Here is a 20767-nt window from a genome sequence, read left to right as displayed (position 1 = left end):
CCTGTGGCGTCAGCCCAGACGTCGGCACGTCGCGTAGAAAAATGACGTAAATACACACCACACCGACCCCGACTATTACGTACCTTCAGCGCATGCGCGAGAAGTAATTCCCCTCCATACCATTGGCGGCGGTAGTCATTATTCCTAAAGATAACCGGAAACCTCTACGGGGGCGGGATATAAAAACGTAAACATGCATACCGGTTACTTTTACTAATTACAAACAGTTGCTATACTTCTTAAATATAAATGTAAATCCTACCTGCTATATCCAGTTCGGGTCCCCATGTCATGCCATAGTTTGGCTTTCATACCTTTGTCGGCATACCCTTTAACGGTAATATCATACAATGCCGGTCTCTCTTGAGCCAAAGAGACAAAGTCATCTTCCCGATCTTCTGTCCAGACAGACATTGTACCTTCAAATGCGGAGGGTACAGCAGGGTGACGATGCGCAAAATGAGCCTCTTCTTGCCCTGTGCTCTGATTCGCTAGCTAACAGCCAATCACAGTGATCAAATGCCCCGATGCCCGACGCCGATTTGTAGAATGTAGAATTTGCTGGAAACGCCCTCCCAACGTATTCCAACTCGATCCGATTTTACGACAGTAATTTATACACTGATCAGACGGCGCATGCCGTCGGCCCAACGCTGTCCGACCCCCGACGTCGGATTGGTGCATCTAGGCCTATAGACTTGGGAGCAGTCCGCGGTCTACAAGTCGCGGTAACAACACAGTACACTCCACCTCTCATTGGTCGTGCAATGAAAACCAGACATTTTCATGAATTTATAACCCTACCCCTGGAGTGCAAAAATGGAAAAGTATGATTAACTGTGTTTTTTGAAAGGATTATTTTTTTTTCTGTACTTGTCATTAGAATATAACTTGTTACACTCCAAGCCCTAATTAAATTGCTTGAATGCAATAAATTGTGCATTTCCCCATATTGAGAAACTTAACCAAGTTCCTTATCCCTTGTCGCAATAACTTTGTCGCAGTAATGATAACCTTTAATGATTGGAAATTGGGCATCAGACGGTTGTAAAATTAGTATGTGCTGTAGCAATGTTGCTTGCAGTTAACCCATTAAGGCCTAAAGAGCCTGACAAAACATGTCTCTAAAACCTATGGGTGACTTTTGAGTCACCCCCAAAAACCTGGAGTTTTCCTGGAAATTCAACAATATTAAAAATAATTGATATCTCAGCTCCTGAAGCAGATATAAATATAATTCCAAAAATATTTTAGAGCTTAGACCTCTTATTATTATAAACCTTCAATATATATATATATATATATATTTTTAAATCAACAAACAAATGTCGCATCTGTACGGAAGTATTGCATTCACTTGAAAAAAAAAAAAGTCCTGTCTTTCTGACTAATTTTTGGGGGAGCTTTGTTTTTTTTAGTTTTATTTTTATTGAATATTTTTTTCCCTATTTTTTGAGTAAATTTTTTCTGTTAAAAAATATATATATTTTCTTCTGTTTTTCTGAATATTTTTTTTGAAGGGTTTTCCCTCAGAGATTAGAGAACAAACCACAATACAGTATACACATTCATTCCTTTATTGAGAGCCAGTAAGTAAACATGACCATCTTATTGCATATGGAGATATGCGGGAAAGTGTCTGCAACAAGTCACTTGGAGTTCAGAGGTAAAACAATTTAAAATAAAAAAATTGCTCCAAAAAACAACACCAGCTCTGTTTCTCGGAATAATTTTTTCCCCTGTTTTTCGGAGTAATTTTTACTCCTGTTTGTCTGAATACTTTTTTTCAGCCTGTTTTTTGGAATATTTTTTTGACAGAAACAAAAAATTCAGTAAAACTGAAAAAAATATTCAGAAAAACAGAAAATGAAAAAAAAAATACTCCAAAAAACAAAGCTCCCCCCAAAAATTAATCCGAAAAACAGCATGTTTTTTTTCTTCAAGTGAATGCAATACGCTTCCGTACATCTACGGGTGTATAGCGCCAAATATATTTACCTTCAACACTGGAGCGCAGTTGTAACAATCTCGGGGGATCGGGGTAATTATTCCGTTCCGTTACAAAGCCATCAACATTTTCAACATCCTCATTGTCAACAAACATCTTTCTTAACAGTATGTCACTGTCAACTCGTTACACTGATTCGAATTCCTCCCGCGCCGTCGTCAATTGCGTCATTTATTTAATAACTCCCGCGAATCTGCGTCAACCATAAACGCTTGAATAAAATTCCAGGACATGCTATGAGACCCACGTCACCCTATCGTGCATATTCTGATGGCTAAGAGACCAAGAATTGGTCAAAAACACAACAAAATGACATATCCGCTCTCTTGGGTTTAACGGTAGAAGCGCGGTCACGCGCTCCCGGCCTAAATGGGTTAAAGGTGGGTAGCATGTTCCAAGAAAACAAACAAGTTTTACTCATTTTGCCACCATGATTTGTACATTTATTTCTGTTTCCCTTGCAGAATGGTGTAGTAGAGTGCCGCAGGATTTTCTGCCCTCCTGCCAATTGCTCCGAGGACTCATTGCCGGTACATGTGGATGGGACTTGCTGCAAGAAATGCAGACGTGAGTACAGATCACAAACATAAGCTCACGCTTAATAAGTGGCGTAGCGAGATTGGTGGGGCCAATCACGGGCCACCACACTGGCCACCCTCACTTGTAGGGGAAGATTTTGATGAATGTGATCCTGTGGTGCAGATATTTGGTTCCGCCTTACTGCCATTTCCACACGGTCGCGTTACACGGGGGCACTTAGATGCCATATGTTCACATGAGCCTCCACATCCATCTAAATAAAAGTTGATACTACTGAGCTGCGTGCCGAATACCAACTAGTAAGTATGTAAGCTTTATTTCTTTAGCGCTTTTCACAGCCAGAAGTCACAAAGCGCTTCACAAAAAGAGGACAAAGCAATATAATATATCATGCCATAAAACAAAAACATACTGTATATATATATATATATATATACACAAACGTGTAAAATATATGTATATACAGCATAATTATAAGAGCAGTGAGGCAACCCTCCCATCCAACAGAATAAAATACAATACAATTTAGTAAAATGCAATTAAAAGATATTAGTTCTAGAAAGCCTGATTAGAAAATAATGTTTTTAAATGTTTTTTTTAAAAGTCTACATAATCCAGGGAGACATGGAGCTCCTGCTTTAAAAGATCTGTCCTCTAGCGTTTTAGAACGCGTCCGAGGGACCATGAGCAGGTTCTGGTTTGCAGACCTCAGGCTCCGTGCAGATGTGTATGGCTGGATTAGGCCAGTAATGTAACATATGGAGCCTGTCCATGCAGAGCTCTAAAAATCAAGACCAGGATTTTAAAATGTATTCTGAAAGCAACAGGGAGCCAATGCGGTGACTTCAAGATCGGCGTGGGCTCAATTCTAGTTGTAGTAAAAAAAAAAAAAAATGTTTTTTACTTTTTGTAACTATAATAACTTTGTTTAGCAAACTGTCAACATGGCCAAGATACCATCCTTGTCCAACACACTCATATAAAATGGGTTTGGATGTGTAGTTTGTCCCTCCTCACTTGCCGTACTGTACGCGCGCCAGTCTACCCAGCGTCCACGTGTGACTTTTGTCATTTACAAATATTTACATATTTTACAGATATGTCCTATCGTTACACAAAAAATACTCACAGATTCACTTTAAAAAAATGTCCATCAGTCAAACCAAATCACAACATTGTTTCTTTATAGTTTTTATGTCGTAGTGGTGACAACCTCATCACTATTTCTTAACACAAAAAAAGCTCATTAAAATTCTAATTAAAGTAATTTTTTTAGAGATCCATGCCTCAAGCGGCGGGGGGAGGGGGGGGCACAAGCATCTTGGTTGGTGGGTACTGGCCAACTGTAATTCAATTATAAAGAATATGTGTTTGGTAAATGCTCAAAAATTCATGGACAGCGGTGAAGTCTTGCTGTTCTGCAAACCCGGCAATCCCTCATGCGCGGTCTGCCTTTGAATAATTCCAGCTTCCTTTCTCTTGTCGCTCTGCATGCTCACTCTCCCTTTCCCTTTCCTCCCGCATGAACATCAGAACTCTAGCGCAGGCAAGCAAGGGATTATGTTCCAGAGTTGCGAGTGTGAGCTCCGTGGCCCCGCACCCGGGGGAGGAGCAAAGCAGGACTTCACATGATAGGCTTCATTTTCTATTTCTGCTTTTATTGCCAGTGGAATATGTAGAAGCGTCTCTTCTGTTGTATTCTTAATGCACTTTTACATCCCCCCCCCCCCCCCCCCCTGCTTGGGTTCGCTAGTCAAGGACATTTTAGAATTAACTGGCTGTGTTTGCCTTGAAACCAAGTTTATGTGCAATCGTATGTTGTTCATTGTTATTTAAAGTACGAAGATATCATATGATGTCAATGTTTTTTTTTTTTAATACATTTCAGTTTGCGCCTGCCTTGATAGTGTTTTTTCCCCCCCCCACAGCAAAATGCAGTTACATGGGGCATGTATTTTCCGAGGGTCAACGCTTTTTATCCAGGAGCTGCAGGGAATGCAAGGTAACTCTAACTTTTGGTGCTCTTTTAGGTTTTTAACTTGCAATATACGCTCAACAGGCTGCATTTGGGTTGACTGCCTGCCTCGGACTCTTTGTTATAATATTCATAAAGCCGGGATGTCTTATTAGTTCTCCGTCTGACTTGCGGTGGACTCAATCAGGTTCTCTTTGTTTCCCCAACGATCAGAAAGCCAGGTAATTAAAAAAAAAAAAACTAATTAATGCAGAAATACAAAAGACCTCATTTGAACCGCTGCTTTATCACTGCATGGATTATAATTGAAGACATTCTTCATGTTAGGTCAGAGGTGAGGTTTATTCACGGGGAGGCCATTTATCTGGGAAAGACACATTTTTTCAGTTCATTGTGGGGCGCGCATTTGCTTACAAGGCGCCACATACGCTATTCGTGGATCCATGATTTAACCTTGAAGATGCCAAGGATGTCATTTGAGTGCGCCAGTCGTCGTTTGGCGTTGCACAGCAACTATCTTGCCGTACACAAACGACAAGGTGACACAATGACGAAGTCTTTGGGAGAATCTGAGCAGCCAAAAAAACTGACATCAGCACAAGAGAAAGAATCTGCCTCTTACTGAACTCATTCTTACACAGGACAATAGTGGCCTTGGTGGAAATCCTGTGTGGATTTTCTTTGTCCAGCAAACCAATGAGCCCCGCAACAGGGACTTTCTGATTACATATGCGGTGCAGAAGAATATGACAGCGAAAGAAGTTGCATCGGCCGATACGTTGGACCTTGAGCGATACAACGGTTTGTCGTTTGGCATCGGGGGCCTCAGGGAAAATGACACGGTGGTTTTGTCCTCTTTGTGAGTGAGCAGGATACTGTCTTCCGTCCGCAACCCTTATTCTTCTGCCCGTGCCCACCTGTTTTCAAATCCAACTCGCCCCTCCCTCCCCAAGAAAAGCCCAATAACTAGTGATGGCAAAATGAAGCTTCATGAAGCACTTGTAATATTTTTTGACTCCCCTAGATGGTGCTCTTGATTTAAATATAAAGGCTAGTGCAAAGGAAATTGATTCCATTTCCACTGCATCTTTCAACCAAGAGTGGCATCTAGAGGAGTCAAAAAATATTACAAGTGCTTCATGAAGCTTCATTTTTGCCATCACTACCAATAACCTGTGACTGAATGACTGAAAATCTCCCCGTTGCGCTCCCGTCAAGTTATGATGAAGTGCTTTTGAGAAAGTAGTCTTGACACATATAAGCAAGGCAGTTCCTGACGCGCTGGTCCCACTCCACTTCGCTTATGGCCAAAACCACTCCACTATCTTCAGCACGGTCATACAAACAGTTCTCACCCAACTTGATCCGTCATTTCTGGTCAGAGCATGCTGACCGCAGAATGGTATCGGAACTGCAACGTGCTGGACAGACAGGCTCCCCCTAGTGTGTCATTAAAACATATCTGTGGAGTAGCCTTTACACCACTACATCGCAGTTGTGACAGCTGCGGCACAAAAGAGGACACTGAACCTTATCAGGAACAGGCCACGTCCACAAAATGGACTTTTCACAATTCTCCCATCAGGTGGGAGGCTACAGGAGTGTAACAGTGAGGACAACAATACTACAAAACACAGGCCAACAGCATCTTATCGAGGGCATATAGCACTTTTGACAGCTGTGCCGTATTTTTCATTTTTTTTGCAACCCTTCACATACTTGAATGTCTCCGCAGTGCAACACCTTTGCGAGATATAATACTTGAATAGCTGCATTCCTACATTTTTGTACATTACCTACACTTTTTTTTTAACTGAATAAATGACTATGGAAGACCAAAATTTAAAATAAATAAATGAATGAATAAATAAGTAAAGTGAAAATAAAAACGGATATAAAAGATGTCATTTAAAAAATTTGATACGAGAAAGGAAATAACTATATATATATATATATATATATATATAAATATATATATATATATATATATATATATATATATATATATATATATATATATATATATATATATATATATATATATATATATATATATATATATATATATATTTATATATATATATATATATATATATATAAATATATATATATATATATATAATTTATTTATTTTTTCCATTTCTTTCATTCAAATCTATACTAGTTTTTATTTTCTGGAAGTGGAGGGAAACTAGCAAAGTAAGAATTTCATTGTTCCGGGTTACCACTTTTCTTTTTATTGTGCATGTGACAAAAAAAAAATATATAGCTCCATTCAACTGAGAACATCGAATCATTGATTGAGACTGAAGCTTGCTGATTTTATCCTTAGCCCACTTTTGTAGTCCACGCGTATACTATACATCTCTCACTGAGCCTTCAGGCTGTGGATCCATTATAAAGCTCAACAGGCAGAGGTTTCTTTGTAGAATTAATTGATATACGTAGTGTAGTCGCTGTGAAGAGAGCTAATGAGTAAGATGTATTCTGTATAATCCATTGAACTTCTTTGTTAGCACCCAACTGCTCTTTTGATAATGATTGTCCTATATTTGAGAAAAAAGGTCAAATCAGTAGGCACACATTTCACAGCTTCACTAGGGTTCTACCAAATGTCAATTGTAAATGTGGACGTATTTTTGAGCGGGATGATATTTAATCTATAATCGTTGCTAGTAGGGGTGATAGAAAAAATCGATTCGGCAATATATCGCGATATTACAGCGCACAATTCTCGAATCGATTCGATATGCGGCCGAATTGATTTTTAAACATCCATTTTTTTATGGGAATATTCAACAAAATGGAAGCATGTTATATTAATGGAACATTAAGCCTTAATATTTTATTTCAGTGCTGTTCAAACAAGAAACAGACTGCAACCCGTTTGTTAAATGCAGTGGCTTAGTTCTAAGCCTGAATTTTCAGATAAATAAATCAATTTTCATACAAATCTTACAGTGTACATGTGCAAGTTTACTGATTAGTATTTTCTAAATTGGAGTTTAAAAAAAATTGTAATAATCAATTTATAGATTCGCATCAGGATGAATCGAATCGAATCATGACCTATGAATCGTGATACGAATCGAATCGCCAGGTACGAGGCAATTCACACCCCTAGTTGCTAGTGTAGGTTACATGTTGCTGCTGCCTTTCGGTCCTCAATATACGCCCTAATTCCCAGCCGCTGGAGAGTTTGAATGCATTTCCTAAACCTGGATCAAGGGGAAGGTTGGACATTTGATATATGAAATGACTTTTTATGGTAGCCTGTGATGGAATTAGCCAAAAAGATCATTTAAACATGCTACGTATCTTGACTGGTTTCTTTTTTTCTTTTCTTTTTTTTTTACCTTCCTTGGTTTTCTTTGGTCCCCTCGGGTCCTCTCGGGTCTCCTGACGGCGGTGTTCGGTTTAGGTGAACGGTATGGGATTTTTTCTAATAGGTTTTTGGTGAACTAACAAATACACGCACGCACGCACGCACGCACATACACATACTCACCCACATACAAAAAATATATATATATATAAAAAAATAATAATAAAAAAAAATAAAGAGCAATGATGATGACATTTCCGAATGAACAATACTGAGCTCTTTAAAAAATAATAATAATAATAATCTTGACTGGTTTCTGATTCAGAAAGATGAAATCACATTGCGTAAATGCCTTTTGATATTTAATGAGAGGTTCTGCGACCTGCTTGTGGGTGTAAAACACAACTTGACAAATGAGATGAAAACAAAGTGCAAGTAGTCACACATGAGCAGAGTTGATGAGAAATTGGGGGTGGAGGTAACAGGTAAGGCAAAAATCCTGGCTTGCTGTAGTGAGAAATACATAAGAAAAAGAAATTCCACAAAACCCAGAAATTAAAAGAATTTGAAATTTGCGCAAATATTTTTGCTGCACTGTATTTCCAGAATGGCCTGATGGTGAGAGTTACGGAAACCTGTCCGGAGCTCAACTGTTCTGTCAGCGAACAGATATTAAGGGATGGGAGATGCTGCAATGTTTGTCAAGGTATGTCCCTTAGCATGGCCGTCTGTTTCGGGGATGACTTTTTTTCCTTTTACACACACACACACACACACAAACCCTGCGCTGCGAGTAAACAATTTAGAGACAGATTTAGACGAATACACAATCCACCCTTGCTATATTTCTTCTCATTGTAACCAAGTATAAATGTTTCTTGGCTGAGATACCTGAGCAGATTGCTGGGCTAATTTTCCCAAATTCTTACTTACTGGCGGGAAAATCCAACAGTCATTTGGTAAATATACAGAGTAAACAAACTAAAGTGGTTGTCAGCTATAGATGCACAGCGAAAGAGCGTATATTCTGCACAAGGGAAAGTTATGTAGTGTTGAGTGCAAGAAGTTGATACGGAACGAAAAGATTAACACTGGCTGTCAGAGCAAAGTAAAGAAAAGCAATTGAGCGAGAAAGCAATTGATGGTCGGGGATTAAAAATTGGGACCAATATAAGATGACATATTTACTTCACCGTATTGAAATTGGCGTAGGGAATAAATGTGGGCAAGAGGAGAATTTATTTGGTAAGAGATGGCAGATTAAAGTTGTCTCCACACTAAAGTGTGACTTGTACTTTAATTTTAAATCTCCTGCGTGACCGAGGTTCCGTGCTTAACAATTTGTCAGGCTCTAATTGATTGTGTGTAAACATCTGATTCGATTTGGTTTCATTTTATTTTGGGTGTGCTTCATGCCTTGTAGGAGGAGAAGAAGGAGGAGGAGAAGAACACCTCCAAAATCATTTATTTTCTGGACAATAATTTGTAAAAAATAAATAACATATGAAGTGACGAATAGTATCCATTTGTGGAAAAAAAAAATACCAAAGTGGAAAAGGGGACGGCTGGATGTCGACCGTTTTTTCAAATATTTTATCATAACACGAAACGTAATGTTGGTTACAGGTCTTCAATGTTTTGACTGTATGCCTTTGTGTTATTTTTATGCTTCAGGTTATGACTTCTGTGCAGAGGGGGTCATCTGTGGAGAAAACTCTTTGTGTAAAAACAGAGATTCCAAAGCCGAGTGTGAATGCAAGAGCGGTTATGCCTCCATTCACGGGGATTCTACTTACTGTGAAGGTAGCCAGTATTTATTTATTTATTTATTTATTTATTTTTGCCAAGCACAAACTCCGGGCAGACTGAAGTTGACTTTTTGCAAAAGAAGAGCATTTCAACTTTTGTTCACGTTACTGGTAAATGTGCATTATTGTTCATCTACATGACTCCCAACTATGAGCAACAGTCAGAATAAGAATGATTTTTATTCATCAACTGTACAAACATTGGGGGTGTCAGGCGATTAAAAATTTTAATCGGAATTAATCATATGACTTCAATCGTTAAAGGCGTATTCAAGGATTTTTTGTCACTGCGCCTTCCGGGTGGATCATCTTAACGATTGTTTCTCGATCCTTTCAATCAATCTGCCGTAACGACGTCGCGCATGTAGCATGTAGCCGTTGAGCTTCGGATTCAGCCGTTCGTCGTTGTAGCTCCACCGAGCTCACCGCGTACTTTGAAAATAGCTGAGCCGCTAGAGGACACCCGTCTTTGAAGCGAGAGCCCGGCTGCAGAGATTAAAGCTTCTCTGAAGAAGAGCTCTCACGTTAACAACATTTGAGAGGTGTTTCCCCCGGACGAGCAGGAGAGCTGGTAGGATGGTCTTCCGCATATGCAATTTTTTAAACAGGCTTCTTCTTTTCGAGAAAACCCTTCGATCCACCTTTAACTCACGATTAATCACAAATTTTATATCTGTTCTTAATGAACAATAAAATATACAATAAAAAAAAAATCCCTAAGTTTTCATACTCTTTTTTTACATGAAAGTGGAAAAAAGTTAACCAATATAAATATGGCTGCAACCTTTTAGTCACTGATACAGTAATTTCATAAGAATTCATAAAATTTAGTTAAAATTAAAAATATGTAATGTAAAAAAAGAAAAGAAAAAGAGTGTAATATTGATTTGTGTTGAGGTAATTTTTCTGCCTCTAGATGGCATAATTGCATTTGTAAGACGTTGATGACAGCAAAGTGCATTTTTCTTTTCATATTAAGAGCTAGCTAATCCTGAACATGAAGTAACTTGTGGATTTCTGCACATTTAAAAAAAAAAAATAATAATACAACTTGACACAACAGTCTCCACGATTATATGAATTATTATTACATTTATTACTGCTAAATTCTGACGTGAAATTCCCCCAGTACAGGCTTTCCAAGTACGGGTGGCAGTCATGAATCACGCGTTTAAAAAAATGAGTGGCGTTAAAGGAGTTTTAAATGAACTCAAAATGAATGCACTAATTTTGACACCCCTAATGAACATACATAACAAATATGAGATTTAGAAACTCAAGGGATTTTTGTCGTATCCAAGCTCTGTTTTTGCCAGCTTCATTTCTCAACTATCCCGTTTTCTGGTTAAACTGCTAGACTGGCCACCCCCTTTATTACTTTCGTAGCATCCACATTAGACAGCGTAACATCTTGAAGTGGGAACATATTGAAGTTATCCAGCCGAACCAGAAACGGCTTTATCTAAGAGTGTCAGCGTGCTGGCCGTTTTACTGATTGTTGGGCTTGGCTGCGCAAAACCTTGCCTCTGGGTGCTGGCGGCTCGGCCTACTTGTGACGGCGGCTAATGGTCGTATTTGATTAAGACGTTTGGACATGCCAGTGGCCAGATTGAAGGATTTTCTCATTGCTGTTGTCTTTGGTTGGGAGCCACCCTGGATTGAACATGCTGAGAGTTGGGGAGCCTCAAGCCTCTCAGTCTGTTTGCTTCTACTTGATCTGCGTGGTAAAGAGGTTTACCCAAAGCCTCCACTCCCATCCAAGATTGTCCGACGCCGTACGAGTGAGGGTGGGAAGACGCTGATTGTTGGATCAACAATGTAAATCGGCAAGCCACAGCATTTCCCGCTTTTATGGGATTTCCCCAAGGATAGCTCAAGCTACTGTTGTAAATGGATGAGCTGGAATCTTCTTCCCCGTTCGCTTTAGATACATTTGACATGTTTTCTTTATAGCCTCCAAATATAAACGTGTTTAACCCTTCTTAATTAGTAAATATTTTTCTTGTATTTTTATTAACAGATCATCAACCGCAATATACTTTTAAAATGGGATCATATAAAATATACAATAATAATCACAAACGTTCAAATAATGTTCAACTTTTGCCATACCTATGCATCCTCCCCCTCAAAAAAATCTAGCATTGTGACTTTGTATTCACCCAATTATATGGCAATAAAAGAAAAGGGCGCCATTTGTGGCGCTGCATGGGCAATATTATGTTCCATCTTGAAGAGAAGGCAGAAAACTGAAAGGCGTGTGTACTGGAGGAGGAATGGTAAACATATATAGGCACATGCTAATAAATGGTTGGGTCCTAAATTATGTATTACAGCACGGGGTCTAACAATACTGTAGAAGGAGCAGTCATTCAGTCAGAGGTCAGTATATGATATATTGCATTAAAAAGTAAAAATATGTGAATGTGACATCACTTTGCATACATTCTAGATCATCTTTTCTCTACAAATAACTGCATGGGTGATGTAGATGAACGCAATAATATTGATTAGAATATCTAGTTCAACAGGACAGGCCAACTGCATTGGTGTTACTCTGACATAGAGTTGCCAAAAATTGTACTCAAGTACGAGTACTGTTACTTTAGATCAGTATGACTCAAGAAAAAAATAAAAACTATTCCTTCAAATTGTTGCTTGTGTAAAAGTAAGAAATTCAACAATTCTACATGATGCTGTTCCTTTTCTTTGTATTTTTTCCACATTTTTCTAGCGCAGAGTAACTGGTGAGTAACTTCGGATTACTTTTTGTTTTTCAACAATATCAAGGTAGCTAAAAAAAATAGCAACGTTTATGAAATAATGATTAATAATATAAATTAAGTGCGCAATATATACATTATTATAAATAAATATAAATCATTTTATATATATATATATATAGATTTATTCACAGTTTAATTGCAGCACGGACATGTTAAAAATAAAGTGGAGTTCCCGTACGCTGAAATGTGGTTGAACACTTTTAGGCAAACACATTGGTGCTCTTGATGTAGTCTGCTTCATATCAATTCATCACTTGGAAGACTTTGGTTGTGTGTTGAGCCGTGGAGACGGTGTGGTCATGTGACTGTCCGCCTGGCTTTGATTGGTGAAATGAAGTCCACCGTCACTCATGTTTATTATATTGGTTTGGCGAAACGTAGTCATACTTGACATTTCCCACAATCCAAAACAAAGACATAAATGGATACAAATACAAGTAGCGAGCGGAATGTACTGGATTAAAAGCTATGTTTCTTAACAAAAACACTCAAAAGTAAAAACTGTGTTGAGTTAAAATTAGTGTGACGAGTAGATTTGATCCCAAAGGTTACATTTATATGTAGCGCGTTGCTACCCATCGCTGTTGGTGAGAAGCGCTGATTAGTCTTTTCAGTCTTCACGTATACATGATGCTGCTCCATTTCGTTGTATTTTTTTCCACATTTGTACTAATGTGGGCTTATGATCATCTTATTATCCTCATCAGCTCTTGTTTATCCTGTCAGCGAGTCTCCCAGCATATCTGAATCCTCGCTCAGTGCCTCAGGACGCAGACACATTAACGCTGGTGTTGTCGAGATGACGGTTCCCTAATTACAGCCTAAAACAATGATGTTTCTGTTCAAACACAATTTCTTAAACCTAATCAGCATCATCTGTTGAGACGATAATCTGAAGACAACACGATATCCGTCATTTAAAGACTCCATTAAACAACATACTGTACACTTGAAAATAACGGGGGAGGAAATTATGGGAAAGACGATAGCTAAATAAGAACATTTTAGACTTTTGCTTTGTGTCCAGCAGCCCCATTTTTATATTAGTAATTTAAAGTCTTACGTTACAGTGCATGTTTTTTTTGTTTTGTTTTTATCTGAGAAGAAACTGCAATCCCTGGAGAGAAAACCCACGCAAACAAGGAGAGTACATAACGGTAGCTCATCCTGAAGGACTTTTAAAACTGTGTTTATTTATGTACTGTAAATATTTTTTTGGGAACCCGTTCAGTTAGGCTGTTTAGTCGTACGCTGTGGGAGATCTGTTTGCCTTCTCATTCCAGAAGGCAGAGGGCACACTTTGAGTCCCAATTAAAAAAATAATAATAATTAAAAAAAAAAAACGTTTTGGGATAGATAGCTTCTTGTCTACTGCCAAGGAAAACAAGGACACCAAAAAACTAACAAAAAAAAAACACTTTAACTAAAACCAATTTTCTATGTATTTGATTTTGTGGATGGTTGTTTTTAAAATATTTTGAAAATGATAAATATTCTTAATTTTTTAAAGTTGTATTCAAGGATCTTCTCAAAAACTAAAAGCCAAACGTCTGTTTGTCACTTTTTAAAGAATGCGCATGTGGACCATCCTACCAGCTCTCCCGCTCGTCCGGGACATACGGCTATCAAGTGTGAGCTCATCTTCATCATCATCATTTTCATCAGTCTCTGCAGCCGGCCTCACTTGATCGACGGATGTCCTCTTGCGGCTATCAGCCATTTTTCAAAGTATGCGGTGGTGGAGCTGCAACGATGAATGGCATTGCACAAAAACTCGAAGTGCGCACGCGCTGCTAGGAACGAGCACGCGCGACATCGTTAAGGCAGATTGGATCGGCTGACGGGACCGAGAACCAATCGTTAGGATGATCCACCCGGAAGACGCAACGACAAAAGATCCTTGAATACACCTTTAAATACACGCTATTGTGATGTGTTTTTTAAATCTTATGTAGTCACAAGAAATGCACATTATAAAAACAAAAATAAAACGAATACTGAAACTAATAAAAAATAAACATAATAAAGAGCAACAATTCTGCTTTGAAAAATACTTAACATTAAGTAAAAAATTTAATTAAATAAAAACTCAAAATATAACAAAAACTGTCTACAAAAAACATTATAACCGTGGTGTTGTCAGGTTCTTTGTAAAACAAATTTTTACAACAGAATGTAAACTGCCCGAAGCCAGCTGGGATAGGCGCCAGAGGACAAGCGGTTAAGAAGATGGATGGTCACTTTCCTTTCTTTTCTTTGATCCTTCCTCGGCTCTCCTGACAACCTCACGACTCTAGCTGGATTCTGAAGTATTCGGTTTAGGTGAACGGTATGGGATTTTTAATAGATTTTAGGTGAATTAATGAGCACACACGCACGCACATATGCACACACACACACCCGCATATGCACATACTCACGCACATACAAAAGAAAAGGAAAAAAATGACGGCGGTGTTCGGTTTAGGTGAACGGTATGAGATTTTTTCTATTTTTTCTTTTTGGTGAGCTAACAAATACACGCACGCACGCACGCACGCACGCACATACACATTCTCACCCACACACAAAAAAATAAAAATAAAAAATAAAAATAAAGAGCAATGATGATGACATTTCCGAATGAACAATACTGAGCTGAAAAAAAGAAGAAAAAAGAAAAAAGAAAAAATAAATTAAAAAAAAAGAAAAGGAAGAGAGAGAGAGAGAAAAAAAGAAGATGGATGGATTGAGAATGTAAACTGAATTAGTCTTGAATTAAAATTTGTAAGATACATTCATACAATACAGTCCAAATAAAATGAAAGAAACTGAAGCAGAGATTAGAAGCAAGAACTGTGAGGCAGTTCTACCGAAATGCTCCATTCTGCACATATATTATATGGAAATAGTGTTTTTTTGTGTGTGTGTGTTTTTTAAGGGTTTGTTTCGTCGAAGGCTCCTGCTGTTTACAACCACCATGGGTGACTTTCATGAAGCCATTTGCTTTCTGTTGTCCTGCGATCCCCCGGCAGCTCTAACTCAACCACACAACTGCACTTTTGTTTGTGTACACGTGGCATTGGTTCCATTGCTCCTCCAGTTGCGTTTTCAATAAACGCTGACCTAATTAACATGCCGAAACATAACTTTCGTGATGTCCTCTCCACTTCGCATGCTCCAGGAAGGGGGCTGTATTCTTCGACAGTAATCCTTTGCACCCTGATTTTGCCCACTGTCCTTTTTTTTTTTCAGCTGCGGGTAACACGATTAGAACCTACTGCGAGGCCAACACATCAAAGCTAACAGGGCAATTTCTGTTTGTTCAGCTCACTTTCATTTAGCCTCCAGAGCAGCTGGACTCACTCGCCTCAGACATCAAATGTATGATGTGTCCCTTTAGCTAACAGGCTGTGGGGAAGCGCTTTATGATGCCGGTGATCTCAAGTCAATCTCAGCTGACAATGCAGCTGCTTTCAGCATTTCTTCTCTTCTTTGCCCTTCACTTTTCTGACCTTTGTGTCAAAATGTTTCGTATTTACACTTTACCTGTACTAATGAATACACAGCTATAGTAAAGTATATCCATATGCTATATGTGAGGTAAAGTTCAATTTACCAACCATATGTTTCCATACTGTAATGAAAAGTACAACATTTAAAAGCAATTATAAACCGAGCTAAAGAGATTCAAAGCCAAAGTAAAGAAAAGGAAAAAAAAAAAAAAGCTTATTAAAAGTGCGCACAGCGTAACAACCAGATTGTGGAACACAAGATTTAAAAAAAAAAATACCTTGAAAGACATTAATCATATATGGGAAAAGAGCATACCGGTCATTTTTTTTACGTGGATTGAAAAGCACTTTACACTTTGTTTTGAGTATTTGTTCAATCATATTATTCATGCTGATGATAAAGAATATCAGCAAATTGGAGGACTGTATTACAAGTAGAGAGGGAAAAAAAGGGGGTGAGTGTTATTAATGTTATTTTACGATATGTTAACCCATTTGCTGCCAAAAACGTTCTAGATTAAATATTGCCATGGTCCCAAAAACGTATTTATGTTTTTTATGTTTTTTTATGCTAGAGCATACAGAAGAAGAAGAGGTCGCTTAAAGCAATGGGAGTTATTACAAAAACGGCCAGCAGGTGGCAGCAGAGTTTTCGAGCTCAACCAGGGCCATGTTGCAAAAAGCTATTTTCCCCAGTGTTTTCAACAGCTTTGTGAATAATGATAAAACGTAGCTATATTCTAATGCTAATTTGCTAAATTGAAAGATACAAATATTTTTGTTTTTCTGATGAAAGAAAATACTTTTTTTTGGACGGTTCCATGTTTTTATAGCAATAGAACACAATATTCTGTGGGCCTTTGCAAAATCAGTCAAAATCCAGTAAAACAGCTGGGTGCAAAGGGGGTTGCTTCAGTAAAAATGGCTGGGAGTGAATGAGTTGATCATCAAACAGAAATGTATTCAATGAATGGCCTTTGATGGATACTTTTGTTAAATAGTTTTGAATTCCTTTCTGGTGTCCAATATGGTTAGTTTTATTTCTAATTCAAATGCAGTCTTCATCGCTAACCGATCACTGAACTACACTGACACGTGTCATTCCTTTTTGGAAGTTACTAGTAAAAGATTGCTCACAATTTTGTACCCAGTAGAGCTGAATTTATCCGGAACATTTAGCTGGACAGGAACTGACAGATCATCACAGCAGTGATATTTCCGATGGTGGGAGGCGGCAGCGGCATCAAACGCGCGAGACAAAATCCATGGGAGTGCAAAGCGGCAAGATTCATATCCTCACAATTTGGAATGAGCTAATCAAGGGCAGCGCCTGCCTGCAGAGCTTCTATTTGCGAGGATGAAAGCGTGTTTGCGAGCTCGCGTAGATGCCGTGGGATTGCAGATCAACTCGGCTAAACGTGGCGTCCCTGCATGAAGCGCACAGTCCGCTTTTACCGGCCGCTGAGGTCAAGTCACACTATAACTGGATCCACAACATCGAAAAACACGGATAATCTGTACTGCCGCCATCTATCGCGGACGTTTTGCTCATCTTTACGAGTATATCGGACCCCCCCTCAGAGTGGAGTCATTAATGGTAATGCTCCCGATGCTGTGAAAGAGGAACCTGATGCAAAAGAATGTGGCCTATCGATTGGGAGCAGTTGGGTAATAACCCTCATTTGTCCTCATTCGGCCTCGGCGATGGGAGCGGCATTATGCATCTCCCTCCTGCGGGACCGGCCAAGGCGACCGACTGAATTGTGCTCACTCGGTGGCATCGCGGAGTAATTTGGCTGTTTGTTATTCTGCAAATCAATCAGGTTCTCGGTGGGAATCCTGCCGCTGAGGTTTTAAAACAAGGATGTAATGACAAGGGAACGCATATGGCATATGCTCCTCCTCCAAGTTATGCAATGGAGAGGAAAGTTAATGTGCAAGAAGGGAAGCTTTTCAGGTTTCCGATGCATTTATTGTCACAGCTGGACCCGAATATCAAGTCAGGCTGGGCTCTCGAGCTGTTTTAGATGGTTGGGAGGGATTTGAATAAAAAGTTTCGGATGGCAACACACTTTATTGAAGTAATGCATCACTTTAACTTATTTTGTATCTAATAGTTGTTTTCGCCTGGCGTTATATGTCGCTGCCAGCGGGTGGAAGCCTTACATGTCCAAAAGCACCATTTTTCAGGAAAAAAAACAAAACGAAACGTCAAGTTTGTTGATCCATTAACATTGCATTGTCAAAGAGAGCAATCCATTTTCAATACGTTTAGATTGGACAATGATTTGTTAAAAATGGGGACTGACCATTGAATGGATGAATGCTTATTTTTGGCGCCATACACAGCACAGAAAAGAAAACACAAATATCCCTTTTAACTGAAAATGGTAAAGTACCAAGGCTTATTATTGCCTATACAGTCGCATAAAACTAATACACTCCCTTTATAATTCCTAAATGTTTGATATTTTATCAATGTCAATATAAGCATGAATTATTTTCAATTTTTCTTAAACCCCAACAAAGACGTACACAGCTTCAAAACATCATCAATTCCATTCCACAATTTCGCACCCATAACTGAAAAACATCTGTCTTTTATGTTGGTCCTCACTTTACATGTTTCAAACATAGAAAACCCCCTTAAATTTGAGTTACCTTCTCTTAATTTAAAGACATCCTGAATACAAACTGGTAGGTTATTGTTTACTGCACCAAAAAGTATTTCTTGTGTTTTCAAATACATTACACGATATCCATGAATTGTAAAACGCCAGACACGATACATTATTGATTAGTTGATTCTCTGTAGCCAACCTTATTCATTATTCCTATTGCTTTTTTTTTTCCTAACCACAGTTGTAAAGGCCTAGTTTATTTCAAAATACTACTTTTAAATTTTTTTCCCCCCAAGATGTTTTTGGGCTAGAAACACATTGTATGTGTTTTTTAGCGGCTAAATCCTACAAGCAGTGTCTGACTTTTTTTTTTTTTTGCTCATAGTAATTACTCTCGACAGGGAGTGTGTGTGCATAATGACAGGGTAAGCTCATGTGCTGCTATGGGAAATTAGGAGGCATAATTATTAAGTGTGATTTTAATTGTTATTTATACTGTACATGTTTTTCTCTGGTTGATGGTTCCTGCTGATTTGCAGTTCAACAACTGACTGCAAAGTGCCCACATTGTGACACTTAAGATTTCGTGAAGTCGAGCAGTTGGCATAAGCATACAACTCACAAACTGTACATTAAGAACTTGTCAAAGACGAAGGAATTTCATTTTGGAGTCTGTATTATATATTATAACTCAAACCAAACAAACTTGCAAACTCATTTTAAGCGAGGCCCATTGTTGCCAGTAGTTGTTAACTTTATTCGTTTATAGGCTGGGATGCTTGAAGCGCTTATTTAAATTAATATTTCCCCAGAAAGTTTTATTGGCCCGTATGATATCTAATCTATCTTCCAGGTGAATATTTGTATTAAAAACTCTTCTGGGCCAACAACAAAAAGCCCTGATGTGGTTGGTTTGCACATCGGATAGAGTATAATCTACTTTCTCATAAACAGACAGTAGAGTGCGTGTGTTGGTGCAATGTTTGGGGCCACCTGTGAAATGCTGGCCAAGGTCTGCTGAACCTCAGTCACAGGACTTTGGTAAAAGGTCACCTATAATAATGACAGGTGTTGTTGTTGATTTCACTCGACAACAGCATGTTGTTTGTACACCGTCGCTCCTCGGAAGCACGCACGACACGCAGCCACTTTTCAAACTCACTTTTGGGGTGGCATCCATCTCTGCCATCTGCACGACAGCGACTGCATGCGTTCCAATGCCGTCCTTGGCGCCACCCCCGGCGCCTTGCCTCATTCCTCATATGGTTATTTATCCCTTCTTATTTCCGTTCAATTTCCGATCCATTCTGGAGCTGCGGGGGATTGCTGTGCTAATCCCTAACCAGAGGGCTTGCTGCCCTGCATGGTCGCTGGGATAAAATGCTCACATTTCCCTGGAATGGAGCCTAAAAGCACTCATGCCAGCTTGCAGCTATTAATTTGTTCTAAGTAGCCAAATCGGCAGGATTGCAACTTTGTTTTATTTTGTTAGCAAAAATGTTAGTTTTTTTTTAATACACAAAAAAATATATATATCTTCCCAGCTATTTGTATTAGGGCACCAAATTATACCTATTTTCAGCTGTTTGACCTTTCACAAAATACAAAAGTACAAAATGGCAACATGTTTTAATTATTGTTAGTCAGGGCCGCAGTGGGAATTTAAGATGTTGGAGGGGTTTTTTTGGGGGGGGGGGGGGGGTCTAGGTGAGGAGAATTCATGACAAGTAGTAACCTTTCCATGCAGTCAATAACCCTTTCATAACGCAAATATTGACAAATATTCGGGGTTTAAAAACACAAGTAAGACCAATTTGGTTATCTCTTTTCTAACCCAATCTATTGTTCACATGAACGCATTTGTAGTACCTCGAATGAACGGGGCATTTGTTTTCCTTCTTGCAGCACACGAACGACTTGTATGGGCGGTGCTATCACACTCGCCAAAGTACAAAATACATTGATATATATATATATATATATATATATATATATATATATAATTGTATATATATAGTCTGAGCTTCTACCGTGCAACTCATCGGAAATACTCGAGCAGAGGTAAACAAACATGAGGAGGCAGGACCAGAACCACCAGGAAACTAACTACTTTATTTATTGTGGTGACTGACACGAATATAATGTCTTTTATTGACCAAAGAAAGTAAAAAGTGAAATGATGTCTATTTGCGTAAGGAGGTCAGTGCATC

At 38.7% G+C, this 20767-nt stretch overlaps 1 protein-coding gene across 3 annotated transcripts in view; it reads left to right on the top strand.

The window, feature by feature from the left end:
* The window catches only part of LOC147176684 (protein kinase C-binding protein NELL1-like), a 179322-nt gene that overhangs the window by 89863 nt on the left and 68692 nt on the right, over window positions 1-20767 (top strand). For 2 of the 3 annotated variants that reach the window (XM_086071421.1, XM_086071422.1), the window contains 4 exons: window positions 2473-2575; window positions 4477-4550; window positions 8455-8554; window positions 9523-9654. In XM_086071421.1, the coding sequence (XP_085927547.1) occupies window positions 2473-2575; window positions 4477-4550; window positions 8455-8554; window positions 9523-9654 (409 nt within the window). The remainder of the gene's footprint in view (window positions 1-2472; window positions 2576-4476; window positions 4551-8454; window positions 8555-9522; window positions 9655-20767) is intronic. The other variant, XM_086071424.1, reaches the window with a different exon arrangement.

This window comes from Leptonotus elevatus, chromosome 3 (assembly GCF_054856555.1).
Source record: "Leptonotus elevatus isolate MCC_2025b chromosome 3, RoL_Lele_1.0, whole genome shotgun sequence".
In the NCBI taxonomy this organism is placed as follows: Eukaryota; Metazoa; Chordata; class Actinopteri; order Syngnathiformes; family Syngnathidae; genus Leptonotus; species Leptonotus elevatus.
This window is presented reverse-complemented; position numbering and strand designations above follow the sequence as displayed.